Source organism: Loxodonta africana, chromosome 18 (genome assembly GCF_030014295.1).
Source record: "Loxodonta africana isolate mLoxAfr1 chromosome 18, mLoxAfr1.hap2, whole genome shotgun sequence".
NCBI classification, from domain to species: domain Eukaryota; kingdom Metazoa; phylum Chordata; class Mammalia; order Proboscidea; family Elephantidae; genus Loxodonta; species Loxodonta africana.
In genome coordinates, this window is record NC_087359.1 from 72,843,376 (window position 1) to 72,869,092 (window position 25,717).

The 25,717-nt window shown below is 45.0% G+C and overlaps 1 protein-coding gene and 1 non-coding gene across 6 annotated transcripts in view; both read right to left on the bottom strand.

The window, feature by feature from the left end:
* Nucleotides 1-25,717, bottom strand: part of GAS7 (growth arrest specific 7) — a 287,911-nt gene that overhangs the window by 112,723 nt on the left and 149,471 nt on the right. Inside the window, exon 1 of one of the 5 annotated variants that reach the window (XM_023556461.2) lies at nt 19,513-19,744. The exons of the other annotated variants lie outside the window; for them this stretch is intronic. Coding sequence (XP_023412229.1) covers nt 19,513-19,536 — 24 coding nt within the window. The 5' untranslated portion in view covers nt 19,537-19,744. Of the gene's footprint in view, nt 1-19,512; nt 19,745-25,717 lie in introns of those variants that run through there. 5 annotated transcript variants of the gene reach the window in all.
* Nucleotides 14,008-14,078, bottom strand: TRNAG-GCC (transfer RNA glycine (anticodon GCC)). The gene has a single exon. It is a non-coding gene; the product is annotated as a tRNA-Gly (tRNA).

The following is a 25,717-nucleotide window of genomic DNA, read 5'->3' on the forward strand; positions in this document are numbered from 1 at the left end:
TCAGTCGAGTTGAAAACTGTTAATCAAAATAGGCCACATTCGCTGCCTTCTGTAGGTTGAATCGTGTTGTTTTATAACAATAATTAATAAGGAAGAACATCTGGGTATGGCGATGACACCTTCAAAATGCTGCAGAGTTATGAAGGGAGAATTATTCAGCAGCCCGTGCAGTCTCCACCGCCTAGGGTCTCCAGGATGCCCGCCTCCCGCAGGCAGATCTGGCCCCTTGGCTACATGATCAGTCCACCAACTAATATTTACTGACTATCCTTTCTTGCTCCTACCCATCTGTCAGTTTGTCATACTGTGGTGGCTTGCATGCTGGTGTGATGCTGGAAGCTATGCCACCAGTACTGCAAATACCAGCAGGGTCATCCATGGTGGACAGGTTTCAGCAGTGCTTCCAGACTAAGAGAGACTAGGAAGAAAGGCCTGGTGACCTATGTCCAAAAACCAGCCAATGAAAACCCAATGGATCACAACAGAAGGCTGTCTGACATACGGCTAGAAGATGAGTACCCTAGGTTGGAAGGCACTCAAAATACACAATGGCCGCAATATACCAACGTCTTAGGACAAGCGTGCCAACGGTTAGGGTGATAGCATGGGACAGGGCAACATGTCGTTCCACTGTGCATGGGGTTGTCATGAGTTGGAGCCAACTCGACAGCAACTAACAACGGTAACAACCCTTTCCTGGATGCTCTGAAGGTGCAAGACGTATAACACATAGAACCTGACTTGTAAAATTTGGGAGATAAGGCACAGACAAACACAAGCGGAAAGAAGGGATTAACTACCCAAGGGAGTCTCTAATAAGTCCCAAGCAATAAGTCAGCAGACAACAAGAGCTTTGAGAATTCTGAGAGGGTGAGATCACTTTCGGCTGGGATGGTCAGGGGTGGCTTCTCAGAAGATACGGAATCTGCCAGAAGGGCAACGAAGTAAGGGACATGAAGAAGTAAAATACAGCCGGGTAATTTTTTTTTTTTTTTAACTGATTAGATGTTGGGGGCAAAAGGGGAGAAAGTAAAAGTTGATTCCAGAGGAAATGAGAGAAGCTAGCAGTAACCCAAAGTGACCTGGCCGTTTGGGAGTGACGTGGTAGAGATTGTTGGCTACATATCCAAGGCCAAAGTGTTCAGTGGGTGGTTGGGGTGAGCTTGGTCGCTGGCACGGGAGCTGGAGGCATCTGCACAGAGACAGTGGTGAAATCTGACTGGTAGACTCAGCGCTCAGAAGGAAAGTAAGGACCAATCACTGAACCCTGAGATGCGCTCTCGTTTAAGGAGTAGCAACATGAACTGTCCATCAATACGATGCGAGTTCTGAAAACCAGACTTGCAGAATTCAAATGGGGGTGGATTATAAGAAGAAACATGTAGTTAACAGTGTCTACAGCCGGTGAGGTATGGAAGAAAATGCTCATGGAAAAGTGCAAGGATGGTTCCTCTGCTAATCTCTGAAAGAGGAATATGAACGAGAGATGGGTGTGGAAATCTGATCAGAGGCAACAGGGAGCCCGTGAGCACTGAGAGACAAGGAAGGGAAGTAATACACTAAGATAGAAAGCCAACATAAAAGGAGGCAGGAGAGGACACGGCTGTGGGCAGCGGCTGCTCCAAGCCCTCGAGGTGTGTGCAGCAGATGGCTCCTATGTACGCGACTGGAAGCCAGTTTCTTGCACACAGGGTCCCGGGCTGCTCATAAGTTTCTGTGTCCCACACCATAAAAGATTCCCAGTATCAAGTGGACACATTAGAAATGGTGCCGATGGGTTTAAACGGCCTCCTAACAGCTCTAGACCTAGGAGATTCTCCAGCTCAGTGTCTCCCACATCTTCCCTCAGTTCAACCGCCACAACTTTCCCCATCAGTATGTACCCCCAAAAAGCAAACCAGCTGCCGTGGAGTCCATTCCAACTCACGGTGAACCCATCTGTGTCAGTGTGAAACTGTGATCCACGGGGTTTTTCCCAGGTGCCTCTGGGTGCACTTGAACCTCGAACCTTTCGGTCAATAGTCTAGTGCTTGGCCATTTGCACCACCCAGCAACATCCAATATGTACCTGCTGCCACTGTTACTTAAGTCATTTTTTTTTAACTGACTTCTGGTATATCAAATGTAAATTTAGCCTGGCCTTAAGCAATACCGTATTTTTATGCAAATAACGCCTGCCTTCTACTTTTGTTTGGCAACCTCACCATCCCCCATGGGGTATTTTTGTAAAAGCAGCTAAAAAAAAAAAAAATTGGCATAGCAGCACTTAGGAAAATACCTCACGGGTGGAGGGCATGGTTGGCAAACAAACGTAGAAAGCACACGTTATTTGTGTAATAATATGGTAATGTTTATAAAATCATGGATTTGGTTTGGTTATGTTTTTCCTATTACGCACTAAAAATAAATATAAATTTAAAAAACATCTCAGTATGATCTAAAATGATCTTACAGACACATCCTTAGTTGTAAGGACGGCATCCTTTGGGAAACACTGCTTCCCACTGCGTAAAATTATCAAGCACCATCCGTGAAAAAGTCTAGGAGGTTCTTTTAATCCCAGAAAACCAAACTTGAATTGCCTACTGACCACACACCCGCAGCTGCAGGACTCATCCCCAGGTATCTGTCCAAATCGTCACTAGAAGGCCCAGGAGGACAGTAAAGGCACACAAGGAGGACTTGCCATGGTCAAGGGCACCTAATGGAAGTCCAGGGAAGCCTCTGCCAACTGCCTATGAAACTAGCAATAAGAGGGAAAGGATACAAAGAAGAAAAGATAAAACTCATTCAAACTTAAAAAACAAAAACAAAACAAAAAAAACTGATGGACAATCAGAATCTGGGGGAAAAACCTCCAGAACCACTAGGCCAGTGAAGCAGAATAAACTTTACAAAATGCCATCGTCTGTCTCTGATGTGAGACGTGAGATGTGCACAGACCAGGAATCTGAGCAGCCACCCCTCTATTGCACAGATGCTATGTGAAGACAGCTCCTCCCTCCCCAGCACCCATTCAGACCCAGCAGCTCCCAGAACACAGACATCAAGAAGTGTATACAGCAGGGGTGAAAACCATTCTGAAAGGTAAGGATCCCACAGGCCTAACGCAGGGAATGCCCTGGAAGCAGTGATGGGGAACTGTCTTTTTTTTTTTTTTTTTTAATGAATTCTATCAGTTCAGAATTCCAGAGAGCCAGGCAGTAAAACAGCAACACACCAGGTGAAAGCCAACTTGAAAACAGGAACTGGACTGGGAAATGTATGCATCATTGAACCTACAGTTAAGTAGCTATGAGAAGAATTCAACTTTACCCCAGTGGACAGAGCAGCAACACCAATGACTATCCGCTGGTGTGTGCAAAGGCTATAGAGATCCTGGAGTCCTTGGGTGGTGCCAACAGTTCACGTGCTCGGCTGCTAACCACAAGGTTGGAGGTTCGAGTCTATCCAGGGGTACCTCAGAAAACATGCCTTGCAATCTACTTCCAGAAAACCCTGTGGAGTGCAGTTCTACTCTGACACACGTAGGGTTGCCAGGAGTTTGAGTGGACTCCACAGTAACTGTTTGTTTGCTTGCTTTTTAAAATAGAGATTCTGCTTCGTTGAAGAATGATTAAAGAAAAAGAACAAAACAAACAAGGATGAGAAAACATCACCCTGAAGGCTCAAGGGAAGTGCGCATCTCAGAAAATAATTCAGAAGACAATGTTAGGAAGCTGCTCGAACGCAAGAAGCTGTGTGATTTCTTTGAAAGAGGAACAGAAAATCATAATGGAAAAAAAAAATCCCAAAATAAAAAGGATGATACAAAGAAGAAAATGGATGAGGTAAGGATTATACAGAAATTGTTAACTCAAATCCACATTAGTAGTTGCAGATAACTAAAAATATACAAAGTTAAAAATCAGGTGTGGGCAGTGAACTGCGGGGTAGTACCCCAACAGTGCAAAGAAAAAAAGGAAGTAAACAGTCAACAAATATTTAAGACGTATTCCATTAGAAAAAACCAGAATAGATTAATATCAATAATCAACTGCAAATAAAAAATAACAATTAAAAAAAAAAAACACAACACACAAACAGGCAAAGAGAACAGGTTATGTAGGAAATCAGTTTTGCCTCAGGCTTCTCCTCTACCGCACTAATGCTGGAGGACACGTCCACTGGAATAAAAACTCCATAAGGCAGGGATTCTGTTTTGCTCGCTGCTACATCACAGTACCTACAATGGGGCCTGGCATCTCCCCTCAGGAACATCAAGGGCAACATGAAGACACATCCCACTGAGATGAAAGGGTTATGTGGACACAGTCATTGTTTTTGCTCACTGCTGTTGGTTTTCACAATAAATATTTGTCAAATGACTGAACAAACTGAGCTGCAAATATGTTTCTACCTGAACATTTGTGATTCAAGGAGATATCCAGGCAAGTCCAATTAACACTTCATGTATGCAAGAAACAGGAAGGTTCTCTTATGCATGCAAGTGAAGATACCAGCAAGTGAAAATACCACCGTTTACTTACTCTCTAGGCACCGAGAGACAAATGAAAATTAGGATGACAACTGGGAAGTAATGATATAAAGGCATTTGTTAGTCATTTCTTAGTGTAGACCCCAAACTGAGAAACTCACCAGGCTTGTGTGCTGTCTGGTGAGTTTTCCCTTTTGGGGGAGAAACTTGGTAACCTATTATTTCCCTCAGCTCCTCTCTTCTGCTTCTAATCCCTTCCTGGAACCAGGATACACATTTCTCCTACAACGTTCTTCCAGCCACAGGGCAGATGAAGCCTCCGGCCACGTCTGAGAAGCACCTACAACAGGAGCTGGTGCTGCTCTTTCTGTTCAGGCACGTGCTAACCCTGGTTGAACTATTCAAGCTTTGGGGATACTGTGCTGGGAGATTTACCAAACAAAAGGTCTTTGTTTCCTCTCCCCACCAAAGCAAGGCTGTGCTGTATAAGGCACCCAGAATGGCCATTTGCTTTGCCAAGGAGCTTGAGTAATGATTTTCTGCATATTTAGAACTCAGACTGCATGAACTGAGTTTTTTATTTCATTTTTTTTTTTTAATCAGGAAAGACTAGTAAACCACCCAGTGGCTGATGTTTTCTGTCATCAACACCCTCTTTATATCATCGTCTCTCTAAGATTTGTTCCTGCTTTAAAAATCGGAGCGTGCAGTATGCTCTCAACTATGGAAAATCATGCCCTCCCCACAGAAGTGTCTATAGAGGCTGTTACTGTATTGTGGGATTCCTCTGGCTTTTTAAGCTGTATTTGTTCTATTACATTTTAAATTTTCTTTCTTTTTAAAAATTACTTTTACAATCGGGAAAACACACCCCCCCTCAAAAAAAATCAGAATATACAATTCTAACTCTACCATTGGATCCCTATTACCTGTACACAGCAAAAAAAAAAAAAAAAAAAAAGGAAAAGAATCTCAAATTATTTTTTTTCTTTTTTCTGCTTTTGTGTATTTTCCAAGTTTTCTATAATGGACATATTAATTTTAATGCACTATTTTTAATTTTTTATTTATTTTCTATTACAAGCTAACGCAAGAATACTGTTGTTGTTGTTGTTAGCCCATTAAGTCAATTGTGACTCATGGAGACTCCACGTGTTGCAAAGCAGAACTGTACTCCATGGGACTTTCAAAGCTGTTACCTTTCAGGGGCAGATAACCAGGCCTGTCTTCTGAGTCACCTCTGGGTGGGTTCGAACTACCAACCTTTCCGTTAGTAAATGAGCACTTCGCCATTTGCACCACTGAGGGACTCCTAACGTACAAATATAGCCTTATTAAAACTTTTTTAAAAATGCCCATAAAATCCTCATGACATACCCCATCTCTCACATACCACCCCCTAAAATGACCACTGTTTAGGAGTCATTGTATTATCTTTAAAATGACAAGAAGACTGGGGGGGAGGGGCTTTACTTTTAAGAAAATTAAGCGAATTAAGGCAAAATAGCAAGATAAAAGAACTTTCTCAGCCAATGCAAGGCTGTCAAAGAAATTAGAGGTAGAAGGAACTTTATAGGTCATCTAACTCCACCTTGCAATTTTACAGATGAGGAAACTGAGGCCCAGAGATGGATAGGAAATTGGGTGCCGAGTGTTCCCGGTCCTATAGAGCTCCCTCCTTCTCACTCTTTGGTTGCCCTACACCTTGGTGCTGATGTTCCCATCATGGCTAGAGGACCACCACATGCTAAGATGACACAAGAGAAGCCAAAGCCCCACTTAGGACTGCACCCCCCCAGGCCGACTCCAACACCTCTCCATCAGCCCAGCTCTGTTTCACCGAGAGCTACTTCCCATCTGCTGCGGCAGCGATCCCTGGGAAGGAAGGGGACCCAGGGAAGAAACATTTGTGCACACGAGAGGAGTGATGTCATAAACGCACTCTATTTTTCCTTTTGGCAAGTCCTCTTCTGCCTATTTTTTTCTGCTCATGGAGGTACAAAGCTCCATTCAAACAAGGGGGCCTGTTCCAGAGGGTTCCAGAGACTCCTAGAAACTACAGCATTCATTCTGCCACCAGAGTTCCCAAAATAAGGTGTGCACAGATGGCTTGGGGAAAGGGTGAAAACAAGAACAGAAGACACAACACCTGCAAATCACTCAGCAGACCACAGCTTCCCATTTGCTTGCTCCCAAACCCAGTTTCGAATCTTCAGCCAGGCAGAAAGGAAGCTCAGACCATAGGCTCCAGGGCTTGCCAGCTGTCATCAAGTCAATTCTGACTCATGGTGAGAGAGTAAAACTGTGTTCCACAGTGTTTTCGATGGATGATTTGGGAAGTAGATCTCAAAGCTTTTCTTGCAAGATGCCCTGGGGAGTCTAGAACCTCCAATTTTTCAGCAAGCAGCAAAGCAAGTTAACTGTCCGCACCACCCGGGGGATTTAGGTTCCCGGGTTTACTGCCCATATAGTCTTGGGCAAGTCACTTCACCCCTCTGAACCTCAGTTTTGTGTGTATGTGTGTTTCCACATATAAAACTGAAATACCATCACCTATTTTTTTTTTTAGTAAACTACTGTAAGGATAAAAGAAAGGGACAGAAACTTATGGTAGGTACTCTACAAATACTAGCTTTGCCCCAGACCCCCCCATGCTTGTAAGTCACTGAACACCCCTGAGGAAAAGTATCGCTGCGGTCGGCACCGCTGAGTCACTCACTGCACTGCTGGGGGTTTTCCCAGCAGCCCAGGCGAAACTCTGCTTTCTTATACATAGCGAGCTGATCAGAGGAGCAGAGGAAGGGCAGGTGACGTGGACAATGACAAGGCTGGAATTTAGTGAATCAGCAGAAAGGGCCAATAACCTATGGGGTCCACAAGACCCAAGTCCTTGGGGTCAGCTCGAAAGCTGAGGAGTCCTGGCAAACCAGATCAAGAAACAACATGGTCCTCAGCCAAGAGCTGCAAACCAACCAACACAAGGCCACAGGTGACCTTCCTGGAGTGGCCTGCATATGCCTCCATTTGAACTATATTGCCATGTGCAGAGACATCCCAAGAGAACACACTCCTTTATCTCAGGTTCCTAAAAATGAGACAGGCTGGATAATAGCACACAGGGTCAAGTTTCTTTCTCCCACCACTGCATGTCCCCAAAGATAATTCCACGGCCTCAACTTCAGCATTGTTGTTGTTGGCTGCCATCACGTCACCCCCACTCAGGGTGACCCCACGCACAACAGGATCAGATGGTTCTGATCCACACGTTTTCACTGGCTGTTTTTTGGAAGCAGATCACCAGGCCTTTCTTCGTAGTCTGTCTTAGTCTGCAAGCTCTGCTGAAACCTGTTCGGCATCGTAGCAATACCCAAACCTCCACTGACAGAGAGGGGATAGTCCGCTATCAGGTCTTAACCTTTGCTGCTGTTCTGAAGTACTGTCCGTCTATTGTGGGCCAATAGCTTTTACACAAGGAGCCCTGGTGGTGAATTGGTTACGTGCTCGTCTACTAGCCGAAAGGTTGGTAATTTGAACCCACCAGCCACTCTACGGGAGAAAAAAAACCCTGAGAATCTGTTCCTGTACCATACGGGGCAATTTTACTTTGTCCAACAGGGTTGCTAGGAGCCCTAGTGGTACAGTGGTTAAGCACTTGGTTGCAACCAAAAAGTCAGTGGTTCGAAGCCACCAGTCACTCTGCAGGAGAAAGATGTGGCAGTCTGCTTCTGTAAAAGATTTACAGCCTAGGAAACCCCGTGGGGCAGTTCTACTCTGTCCTACGGGGTCACCATGAGTCAGAATTGACTGGATGGCAAAGGGTTAGGTTTGGTTTACAGGGTTGCTATGAGTCAGAATCAACTCATACAACGGTTTTTGTACAGACTAATGTATCTGATCCTTATGAGAACGTCGGAAGGGAAGTATTATTTTCATTTTATATTTGAGGAAACGGAGGCTCAGAGCATCTTGTGACTTGCCCAAGGCCTTACAACTAACAAGACATAGCATTAATTTGAACCCAAGTATTCTGTCTGTGGAGCTGCTGGGTAGTACAAATGGTTAGCATGCTTGGGCTGCTGACCAAATGGCTGGAGGTTTGAGTCTACCCAGAGGCACCTCAGAAGAAAGGTCTGGCAACCTACTTCCAAAGAATCAGCAATTGAAAACCCTATGGAGCAGAGTTCTACTCTGACACGCACAGGGTTGCCATGAGTGAGAATCAACTCAAAGGCAATTGGTTGGTTTTGGTTCTGCCTCTGGTTAATTCTCCCTTCGGCCGCCCTCCCATTCCTCCACTGCACCTGGGACTCCCCTTCAGGGTCTCAGAATCCTCTATCAAAAGGCAAACACTCCAGGAGGGAAGTTACAGTTGAAGTCGCCTGAGTCTAGTCCCCAATTATCAATTTCACAGGCTGGAAAGTAATCGCTGATTGCCAGCAGGGACCCTCATTAGCTGGTGGGAGAGGTCCCAGGTGGGAGAACAGAATTGTTAAGAGGCTGGGTAGCAAAGTGCCAAGATAAGCAATTTCCACAGCAGAGTGCCCTGACCAGCAGCCACAAGTCTCATGACTCCCTAGAACAATGCCAGCTGAATGCCACAAACAGAGTAATGTGAGCAGGGTTATTCTGCAGCAGCAGAGCTCAAAGTTCCGGCAACCAGCCCCTATCCACCCGTCCGAAGCCCGAAGTAGAGGAAGTCACACTGGCCTATGGGCACTCAGTCGCCCTGAAGCCACTCTGGCTGAGGCTGAGTTCTGGAAGCCTCAGACTCTCCACTCCGGACTTAGTTTGTGTGGTGGTCCAGGCTCCTCACTCTTGGCTGTCTTCTAGGAAGGGCATCCCCACCCTGCCCTGACTTCCCATCCCACCTGTGCTGGGCCACTCCTCACCTCCATACCTGTTCCTGTGGTGACATCCTACAGTGAGGTGTTATCACCCCTGCTAGTCTGACTCCCACTCACATCTGGGCCCAGACACAGGGAATGCAGCCACTAAACAGATGCTGAATAGGTGGCATTCTCCCTAGTCTCTGTGTAGCATCTGTCAGCCCACCTGAAAAGTGGCCTCACTGGGGTCACCAGGCACCAAGAGTATGGGTAAAGGAAAAGAGGGAGACCAGAAGGCGAAGGCCTAAGCACAGCTGTCTTGGTTTCCTAGAGCTGCTGTGATGAAACGAGCTCCTTTATGCGGCCTTTTGCCTTGGTTCTTCGGAAAAAATTGTTTTAGAGATTTTCCTCCTAAGCCCTGAGGCGTTACCTTTGCCCCAGTTTTCTACCCCAAAGGGTTTGTTACTTTTGTCCAGGTTGATTGACATTTCCTGGGTAAACTCTAAACAATTTGTAGTTTCATACTTTTTGTCTGGCCCTTGGCTGCAGCCTGCTCTCTGATTGGTCTATTTTACACATTTTGCAGGGATTGGTCAATATACTTATGTAAATGAAGTGACTATAGCCTACTATGCAAATAACGTGTCTGTGGCCTACTGAGAAGGGACCGGTCAGTGGCCCTGGTGGGAGGGCCATGCCTTGAAATCAACCAAAACCAAACCCACTGCCAACGAGTCGATTCTGACTCATAGTGACCCTATATAGGACAAAGTAGAACTGCCTCATAGAGTTTCCAAGGAGTGCCTGGTATATTCAAACTGCCAAACTTTTGGTTAGTAGTAGTAGCTCTTAACCACTATGCCACCAGGGTTTCCTGAAATTGACCAGGAGTTTGCTTATATACGCAACCAACCCCATAGAGGTGAGTAGACAGAAGGAGAAGGAAGAAAGAAGAGAGGAGAGAGAAGCAGCAGAGAGAGAGGAGGCAAGAAACCACCTAAAACAGCTGTAACATGCACCAAGAGCTGTAACAGCAAAGGCAGCGAGAGCCGCACAAGGAGCCCTGCAGCAAAGCCGCTGGCAAGGAGGCTGAAGGCAGAGAGGCCTGTCTTGGGGGGGCCCAGAGGAGGCCTTCATGGCTGAGAGGGAGCACGCACAACAGAGGGAAGGGTCTGCAGGCCTGCACAGCCGGCCGAGAGGAGCGGAGAGAACTGTTCTGCACAGAAGGGAGGGATGTGTTCTCCACTTCGGGGGCTTGCAGACTTTACCTATATGCCTTCTGAGCCTAAGTTGTATCCTGTTACTTCCCTAATAAACTACTTAACTGTAAGTATGGTCTGTGAGTTCTGTGTGGCCACTGCAATGGATTATTCAACCCAGACGAGAAGTGGAGAGTGCCGTGCGAGAGATGCCTGGTATCAGAATTGGTAAAAAAAAATGGTTGGAGGGAAGAGGTATGCCTGGCCTCCCCCTCATAGGAACCAGCCTTGGGCTGATCTTGATTTTCATTATCCCCCTGAAGTTAGACAGTGTCTGAGTTACTCAGCACTGCCATAACAGAAATACACGTGGACGGCATTAACAAAGAGAAATTTATTTTCTCAGCCTAGTAGGTTACAAGTCCAACTTGAAGGCATCAGCTCCAGGGGAAGGCCTTCTCTCTGTCAGCTCTGGAGGAAGGGTTCCCCTGCTCAATGAGCTTCTCAGGTGCAGGGACCCAGGTCCAAACGACGCACTCTGCTCCTGGTTCTGCTTTCTTGGTAGTATGAGGTCCCCAACTTTCCACTTGCTTCCCTTTCCTTTTATCTCTTGAGTGATAAAAGGTGGTACAGGCCACATCTGAGGGAGACTCCCCTTACATTGGATCAGGGAGGTGACCTGAGTAAGGATGGTGTTACAATCCCACCCTAATCCTCTTAACATAAATAACAATCACAAAATGGAAGACAGCCACACAATACTGGGAATCATGGCCTAACCAAGTTGACATATTTTTGGGGGTACACAATTCAATCCATGACGTTCTACCCTTTGGCCCCACCCCAAATCACATCCTTGTAACATGCAAAACATATTCACCCCGTCGTATCATAGCAAAAGTCTTAGCTACAAATCCAAAATCCAAAGAATTCCTCTTCATCTGTGAAATCAAGAACACAAGTTATCTGCTTCCAAGGGTACAATGGCAGAACAGGCAAAAGCTAGATATTTCCATTACAAATGGGAGAAACTGAAGAAAAAGAAGGCATAACAGGTACCAAGCAAGCCAACAGAACACATTACATTGGCCCTCAAGGCTTTGAAAATAATCCTCTGTTCTCTGAGACAATTTACACAATAACCCTGTCCTCCAGACTCCGGGTGTTGGCCACACTCTCCAGATTCTGAGTGAAGGCCCCTCGGCCCTAGGCTTCAGCTCCACCTTCCAGGCCCACTGCGACAGCAACTCTGCTCCCTCGGCTTTAGGCGCACAATTCTCCTAGTCCATCTGAGTGGCAACTCCACCCTTAGAAACACCAGAGGCCTTGGCTCCACCCTTTGAAACCCCAGAGGTCCTGGCCATACCTTTTGAGACTGAGGCAGCTCAACTTCTTGTGTTCCTTGTCTCTTCAGCTTCTGCTTCCTGGTTTCTTGCCCTCTCAGCTCCTTGCGCCTCACACCTGCATCTGCCCTGCTGGGGCAAGTGTTCCAAAGCTCTGTAGCTCACCGATAAGTGCCTGGAGGCGCCCCGCTCCACCAGGAAGCCTCTTGCGCACAGGCACTCAGCTTTCTTGCTCCTTGGGTCGGCTCCAGTTCCATCTTGCTCTGGTCTTCTGCTGCTACTTCTCTGCCACTGCAGGTTCTCTGCTGCTGCTGCTCCTGTATTCAGTTTCAAAACCACTTCCACATTTTAGGTATCTGTTAGAGCGGCACCCCACACTCTCTGTACCAAATTCTGTCTTAGTCATCTAGTGCTGCCATAACAGAAATACCACAAGTGGATGGCTTTAACGAAGAGAAATTTATTTTCTCACAGTCTACTAGGTTGCAAGTCCAAATTCAGGGCGTCAGCTCCAGGGAAGCCTTTCTCTCTGTGTCGGCTCTGGAGGAAGGTCCTCAATCTTTCCCTGGTCTTAGAGCTTCTCAGGCGCAAGGACCCCATGTCCAAAGGACGCGTTCCGCTCCTGGCGCTACTTTCTTGGTGGTGTGAGGTCCCCCTGGCTCTCTGATTGCTTCTATCTTTTACATCTCAAGAGATTGCCTCAAGACACAATCTAATCCTGTAGGTTGACTCCTGCCTCACTAACACAACTGCCACCCAACCTCCCTCGTTAACGTTACAGAGGCAGGATTTACAACATACGGGAAAATCACACAATACTGGGAACCATCATGGCCCAGCCCAACTGATGCACACATTTTTGGGGGGATGTAAGTCAATCTATGACAGACGGGTTCCGATGCTACAACCATTTCACAGCTGCTGTAACTCAAATAATGTAAATGGGTGTCTTTAAAGAGCAGAAATCTTATTTTTTCACAGGTTAGGAGGCTAGAAGCCCAAATTCAGGGCACCAGCTATAGGAGGAAGACTGTCTCAGTCAGCTCTAGGACAAGATCGTTGCCTCTTTTTCACCTTCTTTTTTTTTTTTTTATGGACCCAGAGTTTCTAAGTTCCTTGGTGACCTTGACGTAGCATCTACTGCCGCCACACCCACCCCTCTTACGCTCACTTCTGTCTCTAATCTGCTGTTTTTATAACTTAGAAGTGATTACAGTCCACCCTCAGTAGCCATAAGTCTTACATTTAAGGATTCAACCAATCGCGGATGGAAAATATTTTTTTAAAAGTTACCCGTGCACCATGTAGCTAGACCTACGATGGTTATATCTGTACTGAACATGCCATTTTCTCTTGTCATTATTCCCTAACAATACAGTATAACAGCTGCTTACATAGCATTTACACTGTATTGGGTGTTATAAGTAATCTAGAAATGACTTAAAGTGCACAAGAAGATGTGTGTAGGTTATATGCAAATACTACACCATGTTATATAAGGGACTTGAGCATCCTCGGATTTGGGTACCTACGGGGGTCCTGGAACCAATCCCCTGCAGATGCATAGAGAGAGGACTGTAAAAAAAAAAAATTTTTTTAAAAGATCAATGGCTTGACTGTTGTTGTTAGTTGTTAGTTTAGGACACACCCTACATTGATATGGCCTCCTTAACAAGGAAAAATTTCCAAACAGGATTATATCCTTACGTACATAAAAAAAAAAAAAAAAAAAACAAACCCACTGCACTGGACTCAAATCGACCCTGTAGGCCAGAGTAGAACTGCCTGCCCCATAAAGTTTCCAAGGAGCACCTGGTGGATTCGAACCGCCTACCTTTTGGTTAGCAGCCGTAGCTCTTAACCACTATGCCACCAGGGTTTCTTCTATATGTATAGGGGTTCCACAGTTGGGGAGACACAATTCAACCCATAACAACAGCCCACACATGAGAAGTCTCAGATACTTAAATGATTCCAGGGGCCCCCAAAACACAAATGAATGAAGAGGGCCAGGAGGAAAAAAACGATCAGTGGCTTGGTCGTTGTTGTTGTTAGCTGCCGTCCAGTCCACTCCGACTCATGGTGACCCTATGTGTGCAGAGTAGAACTGCTGCGCCCTAGGGCTTTCAAGGCTGTGATGTTTCAGAAGCGTGCACATGAGGTACACTGGCCAGGAATCAAACCTGGGTCTCCAGCGTGGCAGGCAAGAATTCTACCACTGAACCACCAATGGCCCCTCTGCTCTGGGCCTCAGGATGGTAGAAAATGCCGGTAAGTGCTGGCATCTTTCCATACTCTACCCATCTGTATTTCTTTGTAAAGGCCCAGTCATCTAAAGCCGTGGCTCTCCCATTTTAACATGGATCAGAAGGACTGTTAAAACAGATTGCTGGGCCCAATACTTTGCTTTTTTAGCAAGTTCCCAAGTGATGCTGCTGCTAGTTGTTCAGGCACCACACTTTCAGAAATAGGCTCTCTAACATCTTCTTGGAAAACGTGGAACTCTTATTTTCCCTCTTTTCATAGACATGGATGCAGGAAATACCTCATTCTTCCTCCAGTCATAATAAGAACATCACAAGTGCCATGAATGGCAACTGGTCCACTGTTGGCCTCAGCCCTGGGGAGCAGGAGAGAAGGGTGCAGACTGTGGCTAACTGGAAAATTCACTACACCCACTCTTCACTTGTAGACATGGCTAGGTTCCAAAGACCAGGTCATTGTGCAAAAATCAGCATTATACAAAAGTTATGGTAGCCTAGGCCTAACCAAGACTGAGCTGACTTCGGCCTATAACCATCAAAACCCAAGAGATGATCTGAAACGAATGAAATTGTCTTAATCTTGCAATTCCTGATGGAGGGTGACGACATTATTATGTAACGGCCAAATTATATCACACATAACTGCCAAATTGCATCATTACATAACTGCCAAGTTATATCATTATATAACTGCCAAACCACTGAGAGTCACGGCTCAGCCAAGATGACATATAACCTTACCCGTCACAGCCAGCATTACTCTCGCCTCGCATCCCAGTGTTCGTTACTGTCAGATGTGCATCGGTAATGAGCAAAACAGTTGGACAGTAGATTTTTTACTATCGTCACAAATGCGAAACGTCGGACAACGAGACAGTTGATAAGTGAGAAGCAGGTATGCACTTAACATCAGTGATTGCTGCCATGCGGGGCGTCAGGCTCGGTGTTGCCAAAGCTCCTCCTTTTTTTGGAAGGAAGCTGGAAATCTGAATTTTTAACGTGAAATCTTCTGGCGTTTAGGTGTTGATGGTTGATTCAAAAATGTAAAAGGAAAGCACTGGCCAAAAAAAACAAAAATACAGGTCCGCACTTGATTTAGCCACTGTAGAGCCTCTGGCTTAACTGCCGGAGGTCTGAAGAAGCATGCATTTGACGTGAAGGCTCTCTGGTTTTATAGAGAATTTAATATCACCACCCTAGACTAAGACTGGAGTACTGGATGGTGCAAATAGTTAACATGCTCAGCTGCTAACCAAAAGGCTGGACGTTCGAGTCTACCCAGGTGACTTGGGAGAAAGGCCTGGCAACCTACTTCCGAAAAATCAGCCACAGAAAATCCTACAGAGCGAAGTTCTATTGTGACATTCACGGGCTGGAAATGAGTTGGGGTTGACTCGATGGTAACTGGTAACTGCTGGAACAGGAGATCAACCAGCATTTCTGCCCTCCAGACTTTTCGCCAGAAACCCTGGTGGCGTAGTGGTCAAGTGCTACGGCTGCTAACCAAAGGGTCAGCAGTTCGAATCCGCCAGGCGCTCCTTGGAAACTCTATAGGGCAGCTCTACTCTGTCCTATAGGGTCGCTATGAGTCGGAAGCGACTCAACGACAACGGGTTTGGGCTTTTTTTTTGTATGCTTTTGGCCAGGACCTTTTACTACCAACACCTTCTGGCAGGTGTAGCTGCATGCCAGCTTCCAGTGTACCCGTGCACCCTCCCCAGTGGCTGCAAGCCTGTGGCCAACCCCCTCCCTGCCCAGAGCTGTGCTCCTCCAGCCTGGGCCTCACCTTCCTTGGACAGCAGAAAGCACAGAACAAGGCTTCTGGGAAGAAGAGACCCTGGAAAGCTTGTCCTACTCAGTCTGCGGAAACGGGAGCACTCCGTCACCTGGTGAGAAGGTTCAAAAGGGGAGGAGGTACAGGAAGAAGCTGACAGGTTAAGAACGAGGCATGGCCCACCAGCAGGAGAGAGATGCAGAGAGATAGGCAGAGGCAGAGGCAAAGCTGTGCACTAAGCAGACTGTGAAAGAAGAGGGACTGGGAAACCGAGGACGGTGGAAGCCAGGCACAGCAGCCCGGGGAGGACAGATACACGCTTGCGGGGTCTGAAGGTGAGATGACACAGTCTTCACAGACAGCAGAGGAATTCCCACAGTGCGGCAATGAAAACCCTATGGAGCAGAATGATCCAATACTATTGTACATGAGATCGCCACAAGTCAGGTGCAACTCAAGGGCTGTTAAGCACAACAACAAAGCAAGCAGCTGGAAGTTAGCACCCTTGGAACACTGGGGATGGTTCTTCCCTCCTAAGAGGGGGTGGTATCCAAACGCTAGGACCCAGGGGTACCAGGAAGGTGTGTTCGGGAACCACAAGAATGAGAGTGGAGCCATGTGGGCAGCCGCTCCAAGAATGGTGGGCGTTCTTCTCAACTTGCTCACAGGGAGCCTTCCTCTTGGCCTGAAATCACTGAGAGAAAGGGCAGCCCCCTCCCGGTCCCCAGACCTCACCCTGCCCAACTGATTGGTTTGTTCCTGTCTGTGTGGAACACTGGGCTGCATTAACTCCTCAAAATGATACATACTTGCAAGGGCAGACATTGTGTGATCCCACTAATCTGAAACACTGACAGGAAACACCTTGAACTGGCAAAGGCATAGAGACAGCAAGATAGTGGTTACCAGGGGCTGGGGGAAAAGAGGAGTGGGGAGTAAATACTTAATGGGGACAGAAATTCTGCTTAGAGGTTATGGAAATAGAGAATGGTGATGGCTGCACGATATTATGAATGAAAGTAAGGCCAGTGAATTGTACGCTTAAAAATGGATGAACCCAGAAAACAGCATGCTGAGTGAAATGAGTCAAAAAAGGAAAATATTGTATGATTCCACTCACAGGAAACATCCAGAATAGGCAAGTGTATAGAGACCTATGGGAAAGTAGAGGGTCAGCGAAAGAGAGGAAGAACCTTGATGAGATGGACGAACGCAGTGGCTGCAACAATGGGCTCAAACATAGCAGGGATTGTGAGCATGGCGAAGGACCGGGCATTGTTCTGTCCTGTCGCACACAGCGTCGCTATGAGTCAGAACTGACTCAATGGCACCTAACAACAACAACAGGGTCAGACGAGGTGGGGGAAAGACTCATTTCTCAGGGGCCACTGGGCTTCTGTCAAGGGTAATGGAAAACTCTGGAAACAGATAACGATGATGGCTGAACGACACGATGGAAGCAATTTAAAATGTCACTGAATTGTACGTGTAAAAAATGCTGAAATAGCAAATAATTTGTTACATATTTATCACCACAAAAACAAAATAAGCAAGGAAATGTAAAAAAAATGGTTAAAACGGCAATTTTTATGCTATATATATTTTACCCCCCGCCCCACCAAAAAAAAGTGATGTTTGCCCATAGCTCCTCCATTCAAAAACTCTTCCTACTGTAGATTTCCCAGGTTTTCCTTCCATTGGCAGGACAGCATTTGGGCTCACTTGCCACCACTCAAGCTAGCACTTTTCAAACTTTTTTTGACCCACAGTCAAGAACTCATTTTACTTTACAACCCAGTATACACACAAATCAAATGTTTCTTGTGACAGCATTTGCCCTTGTCACCTGCAATACATGATAATATCCTTCCATTTGGTTCTCATGCTGGTTGACCCCAATTACATTAATTGCATAGCTTGTGACTCACGGTTCAGAAAGCATCCCTTTACCTGGCCCCAATCTACTTTTTTAGAATATGCTTCTTCATCTCCTTTTCAATCAAAAATGTCTACAAAGGATTCCCTTTGCTATTCTTTTCCTGATCCACCCAGTAGCAGCGACTACTCCCAACTCTAAATCTCCCAGCCCCTCGGGACTATCTACGAACCACCTGTCACTCACGGGCACTCAGTATAACCGTACACACTTTCTCTTTCCAAGAACAGGATCTAAGTCTCTGGATCCAACGCCCTCAAGTATCTGGTGATTACGTGATGTGATACAAGAGGAAGCCCAAATTAGACAAAGAACTATAAAATTGTAATGCATTTTGCAACACGCCAAGAAACTCAGCCTTCAGAGAACACTTCTGGTGCAGCCAAACTCTTCCGATCCCAGTGCCACCCCCCTCACCTGCCACCCCCCGAGCTGGGAGAACAGAGCTGTGGTCTGACATTTATATAACTTATGGTTTACCAACATCTTTACCCTTGAATACATCACACCTCTATCACGGCCTGGGCACTGTCTTGGGTGGGTTCATATATGCTATGATAGTTATTCAAGATAACAGTGCTAAAGCCTCTCACCCCCGCCCCCGCCCCCCCCTCAAAAAAAGCTGCCTTGGAGTCAAGTCTGACTCATAGCAACCCCTGTGCGTCCAAGCAGAACTGTGCTTCACGGGGTTTTCAATGGCTGATTTCCAGGAAGTCAATCACCAGGTCTTCGAGAAACTTCAGGGTGAACTCAAACCTCCAACCTTTCAGTTAGCACCTGAGCACTTAACTGTTTGGGTCACCCAGGGACTAGGGGAAAGATATTTATTTAGTACACCTACTGTATGGATGGGGAAATTGAGCTTTAAAAAGTTAACCAAATTGTCACACTGGTAGAAAGTGGCTGAATCCATGTGAATCCAAATTTTTCTAGACTCCAAACTCCACGATCTTTCTGGAAGCCCCATTGGCTTCTGATCACGTTACATAAGCCTGCATTCAGAACGCCCCCCAGGTACTAGATGAGAAAGGAACACCCCCCCCGCCGAGGCACTGCCTTCTTCGCAGCCCATCTACCTCTGGTATGTATACCCAGACAGGTGTACACGTGGCCCTGACTCACGACAGAATGTGCACACGCACAGCACGCATGCGTGAGATCACTGTGGGCCTGGGTTCCAGTCCCACTTTGGTCTCTGGCCTGTCATCTGGTTGATCCAGAGGGACTTCTCCCTCACCTGGAACCTGAGCGAGTTGAACTTGTCGATTCTCAATCTTCAGATTCCTCCTGAAAACTCTGCCTGCACCATTCGGAGTCATTTAGCCCCTACAGGACTGCCCACCCCACATTCGGGGATAAAAATGTTTAAAAAATGCCAAGTAGGGAAGGCAAAGCTCCAGAACAGGAAACCGAGGCAGGTCCAAGGAAAACTCACTTCCCACTGAGCCCATGCCAGATACTTCCCCGGACCTAAATTGCTTTCTCTTCCTTCTGGAACTTTGGGTCACAGTGCAACCCCAATTCTCTGCAGGAATAAGGGCAGGTGGATAGGGTAAATGGGGAAACAGAACCATCACCCTGAATCCCTCCAAAGCAGCACCAAGCCCCAGCCCAGGCTCAGACCCTACCCGATCTGATTGGCTTTGAGCTCCTGAACAAAAGACAGCCACCAGGGTGCTGGATTCCAACTCACCTCAGCCCTGTAGTCCTTCCTCATTCAAATCTGACACGCTGGTCATTTTCTGCTACCACTTCCACATGCACGGCTTCCCCGTGGCATCAGCCAATTCACTGTGCGAAGCAGCATTTATATATAGAAAGTTGCAGCCACGCAGGTTACCATTAAAATAGAGACTTGACGTTGCCGTGGCAACCAAACAAATGATATTCAAAATGAAACAGAAGTACTCTGCAATCGGGAAAGCATGTCCACAGCCTTCCAGGGCAGCTGCACCCCTTCCCCCGAGGGTGGGTGGGAAGGCCTCTCGAGAAGGGCCTGGTCCTCAGTGAAACTCCTCCTCCCATTAGGTCACTGTCACCCCGTGCACAAGCTCCTTCCTAAAGCCAACTCCTGCCCAGAGCGGACCTGAGGCCAGGACACAGAGGGAGTGTGATTATCTCAGCCAGGTATACCAGCTGGCAGAAAGTCTATTTCTCCAGCACAAAGGGGAAGCAGCCCTGGTGTCATTACCAAGGATGCTTCTGGAAACGAAACTGGCCTTCGTCACTGCCTTCCACAGGCAAACAGCCAAGAGGCAACGAGCAAGCTGTGTGACAACTGGCAGGCTGTGTTACTTCTCTGAGTCTCAAATTTAAAATAAGTGGGGGTTTGTGAGGATGCCCACCACCCATCTATCAGGTTGTCATACTGTGGTGGCTTGCATATTGCTATGATGCTAGAAACTATGCCACCAGTATTTCAAATGCCAGCAGGGTCACCCATGGTGGACAGGTTTCAGTGGAGCGTCCAGACTAAGACAGACCAGGAAGAAAGGCCTGGTGACCTACTTCCAAAAATCAGCCAATGAAAACCCTGTGCTTCACAACATAATACTGTCCAATATAGTGCTGGGAGATGAGCTCCCTAGGTTGGAAGGCACTCAAAATACACGTGGCCACAACAACAGACTCATGCATATAAACTATCATCAAGATGGCAAAGAACCAGGTAACATTTCCTTCTGCTGCACACGGGATTGCCATGAGTTGGAGCCAATTCCACATCAACTAAAAATTACAAAACTGGGGAGGATGGAGAAGTAGCCTTTCATCTCTGTGATTCTAGGATGTGCATGTTTTCTCCTCTGTCACCTCCTTTTTCTACTTTCCTCTTATTTCCCTATTCCCTGGACCTATGCCTTAGCCCCGCCATGTTTGCCCTGGATATCACAAAAGTTCCCATGCCACACAAGGGCTCCCGGTTCCTAGATCCAGCCCATGCAATAAGCCTCTGTTGCTCTCATTCAACACAGCTGCCATCCCCCAGAAGGCCCACAGCTTTCAAGTCAGAGGCCTGGATTCCAGTCTTTTTGTAAGGGGCCATCCAGAGGCTGAGGAGCCTTGGAAAAGTCTGAGTCCTTCTGGGTCTCATTTACACATTTTTAAATGAGGGATCATCTAGAATGACCCAATAAAAAATACTGACAACACCAAGTGTTGGTAAGAATGCAGAGCAACTGGACCCTTATGCACTGCTAATGGGACTGCAAAATGGTACAGATACTCTGGAGAACAGATGGGCAGTTTCTTAAAAACACCGACTTACCATGCAACTCAGTAATCCCACTTCTAAGTATTTACCCAAGAGCAATAACAATACACATTCCCCCAAAGTCTTACACATGAATGCTCAAAGCACCTTTATCCATAACAACTCTAAAATGAACAATCTAAATAAGACCATCAACAAGGAAATAGTGAACAAACTGTGGTACGTCCATACAATGGAATACTACTTAGCAACAAAAGGAAAAGAACTGCTAATACACAAAACATCAATCTCAAAAGCATTATATTATGTAAATGGACTACGTGATCCAATCAAAAGGCAGAGAGTGGGAAAATGGATTGAAAAAAAAAAAATGGCCCAACTATATGCTGTTTATAAGAGACACACCTTGAACACAAGGACACAAATAGATTGAAAGAGAAAGGATGGAAAAAAAAATATTCCATGCAAATAACCAAAAGAGAACTGGGGTGGCAATCTTAATACAGAAAAAGTAGACTATAAGACAAAATATGGCAGAGGAGAGAAATATGGATGTTATATAGTGATAAAAGGGTCAATTAATCAAGAAGATTTAAATATACGTGTTCTCTATAAGTTTATTAAGTCTAGTAGGTTCACTGTATCATTCAGGGCTGTCTCATTTTTTATATTCTTTCTAGAGAGTGCATCAGGGCACCTAAATATATAAAACAAACACTGATAGAACTGAAGGGAGAAATAGATAGTACTACAATAATAGTTGGAGGCTTCAATAGACCACTTTCAATATTGGACAGAACCTCTAGAACAAACTGGATAGCCTAGCTGAAATGAACAAATTCATAGAAACACATGACCTACCCAAACTGACTCAAGAGGAAATAGAAAGTCCCAACTGACCTATAACAAGTGAAGAGATGGAATCAGTGATCAAAAACCTCTCGGCAAAAAAAAAAAAGCAGCCCCGGACCAGAGAGCTTCACTGGAGAATTCTACCAAACAGTGAGAGAAGAAATGACACCAACATTGTTTAAAGTCTTCCAAAAGATACAGATGGAAGGACTACACCCTAATTCATTCTATGAAGCAAACATAACTCTAATACCCAAATCAGACAAAGATGTCACAAGAAAAGAAAACTATAAGCCAATACCTCTTATGAATATAAATGCAAAAATCCTCAACAAAATAGTAATGAACAGAATCCAACATCATATTAAGAGTCATACACCATGACCAAATGGGATTTATTCCAGGAACGCAGGGATGGTTCAACATTGGAAAATCAATAAACGTAATACACCACATCAACAGAACAAAGGAAAAAAACCACATGATCATCTCTATGGACACGGAAAAGCATTTGGTAAAATCTAACACTCCTTCTTGATGAAAACCCTAAAGAAGATTGGAATAGATGAGAAATTCCTCAATATGATTCAGGGCACATATGAAAAGCCAACAGCCAACATTATACTTAATGGAGAAAGACTGAGAGCTTTCCCCTTGAAATCAGAACAAGACAAGGGTGCCTGTTCTCATCGCTTCTACTCAGTTTTGTATTTGAAGTCCTAGCCAGTCAATAAGACAAGAAAGAGAAATAAAACGTATCCAGATTGGAAAAGAGGCAGTAAGATTATCTCTATTTGCAGATGACATGATCCTATATACAGAAAATCCCAGAGCCCACAAGAAAACTTTTAGAGCTAATACAGGTATTTAGCATAAAAAAAAAAAAAATTTTTTTTTTTTTAACAAGGTACAAAGGTCAACAAAGAAAAATCAGTTGGATTTCTATACACTAAAAAAACTAGCAATGAAAAATCTGAAAGGGAAATTAAGGAAACAATTCCATTTACAATAGGGTCTATGAGAATAAAATACCTAGGGATAAATCTAACCAGGGATGTGAAGGACATACAATGAGAGCTATAAAATGTGCTGAAAGAGATTACAGAGAACTTAAATAAATGGTAAGATGTTCCATGTTCATGGATTGTAAGACTTAACACTGCTGAAATGTTAATACTACCCAAAGTGATCTATAAACTCAACATAATCCGTATCAAAATTCCAACCGTCTTCTTTACAGAAATGGAAAAACCAATCCTCAATTTTACATGGAATGGCAAAAGTCCCTGAATAGGTAAAACAAGGTTGAAAGAGAGGAACAAAGTAGGACTCACACTTCTTGATTTTAAAACATACTATACAGCTACAGTAATCAAAACAGTCTGGTACTGGTATAACAACAGAAACACAAAGCAATGAAATAGAATTGAGAGTCTGGGAATAAACTCACACATCTGTGGTCAACTGAGTTTTGACAAGGATGCTAAGTCCATTTGATGGGGAAAGAAGAGCCTCTTCAGTAAGCGGTGCTTGGAAAATTGGATTTCTACATGCAAAAAAAGAAACAGAATCCACGCATCTCACCATACACAAAAACAAATTCAAAATGGAATAAGGGCCTAAATGGGCAAACTAAAACCATAAAATCTTAGAAGAACAAGCAGGGGCAACACTGTCAGGCCAACCTTTCAACAATGGATTATCTAATAATAAAAGCACAAACAGCAAAAGAGAAAATAAATAAATGGGACCTCATGAAAATTCAAAAATTTTGTTCATCAAAAAGACTTTACCAAAAAAAGTGAAAAAACAAGCTACCAACTGGGAGAATATCTTCAGAAACCATATATCTGGCAAGAATGTAATAACCAAAATATATATAAAACTTCAACAGCTTAACAACAAAAAGACAACCCAATCATAAAATGGGTAAAGGACTTGAATACACATTTCACCTAAGAGGACGTTCGAATGGCCACCAAACACAACGTTTGAATGGCCACCAAACACATGAAAAGATGCTCAGTATCACTAGCCACCAGAGAAATGCAAATCAAAACCACAATGAGATACCACTTCACTCCCACTAAGATAGCTATAGGGTCACTATGAGTCACAATCACCTCAATGGCAATGGGTTTTTTCGGGCTATTTTTTTTTTTTTTAAGATTAAAAAAAAAAAAACAGAAAATAACAAACGGTGAAGATGTGGAGAAATTGGAACCCTTATCCATTGCTGGTGAGAATGTGAAATGGTACAGCCATTGCGGAAAACAGTGTGGTGGTTTCTCAAAAGGCTAAAAGCAGAACTACCAGAACCAGAGCTCCAAAAACCAAACCTGTTGCCACGGAGTCAATTCCAACTTACAGGCTCCAGACACCCCTATATAGCCCACTTGATTACACCTATTTGTTTATAAGCCTATCTTCCCTGGCTTGACCGTGAGCACCCTGGGGGTAGGACCTGTATCTTATCTTTCAGTCTCATGAAATTAACATAGTGCCCCAGCCCTGAAACATGTATGCTGGATGAATAACAATCAATGTTCTCTGCTCTGTTCTACCTATCCATCCGGACAGAACAACCCACATTTGCAGTTTTTTAAGCAGTGAGGAATTTGGGAGATTGGAATGTAAGGATTCTGGAAGCTCAACGTCCAGATAAGTATCACCCAGGGAACCTTTTAAACACTACCGGTGTCTGCTCACCTCCCCTTCCCTGCTCCTAACCCTGAGATTCTGATTCAATTGGTCAAGTGTAGGACCCAGCTTTAGGATTATTTTTAAAGGTTGGCAGGTGATTCAAATGTGCAGCCAGGTTTGAGAACCACTGTCTTAAATGAATTTATTCAGGCCCAGAGCTTCCATATCCTTTGTATTTTGAAAGTATCAAATTTACAGACTTGAGTACATAAATGCCTCAACAATGCCTAAGGAGCACCTTCAGTTTAATATACCCAAAAGCAAAGTCATCCCATACACCAAACGAAATGGTAACTCCATCCTACCCATTGCTCAAACCAAAACCCCTGGGGTCAAACGCAGCTGAGGAGGTAGTGAGTCAGCTGAATGGTAAAGGAGGAAGCCAGGTAAGGTGGCTTTCCACTTTCCACTCCTAGGTATATAACCAAAAGACTTGAAAGCTGAGACTCAAAAAGATACGTGTACACCAATGTTCATGGCTGTACAATCCACAATAACCAAAAGGTGGAAACCACCTAAATGCCCATCAGTAGATGAATAGATAAACAAAATGTGGTACATACATACAATGGAATACTACTCAGCCAGTAGGAGCAATGAAGTCTTGATACATGTTACACAATGGATGGAGCTGGAAGATATTATGCTGAATGAAATAAGTCCATTACAAAAGGACAAATATTGTACAGCCTCACTTATATAAAAAGACAAGCAAAGGCAAATGTACAGAGACCAAAGCTTATTAGTGGTTACCAGGGGTGGGATGGAGTGGGGGAAAGGGGGGTTAACAGTGATGGAAATCACACAAATTGAGGGTAGATCTACACAGCTGATTATCATAATTGTTGTCAATAAATTGTATACCTGTAAAAAGTTGACTTGGCAAAAGTTGTGTGATATATTTACGACAGCGACCAAAAAAAAAAAAAAAGGCGGGGGGGGGGTAGCTGTTCAGGCTGCTTATGTACAAACACCTCATGGGATTTGGTTCCTTGGTTTGGAGGTTTATTGTCACGGTTTCATGGGACAGCCCAGTTAATTGGCCTAATAATGTGTTTAGTGCTTCTGTTCTAACTCCTAATTCATTGTGCAGTGCCTGAGGTCTTAAAAGCTTAAAAGTGGCTGTCCAAGG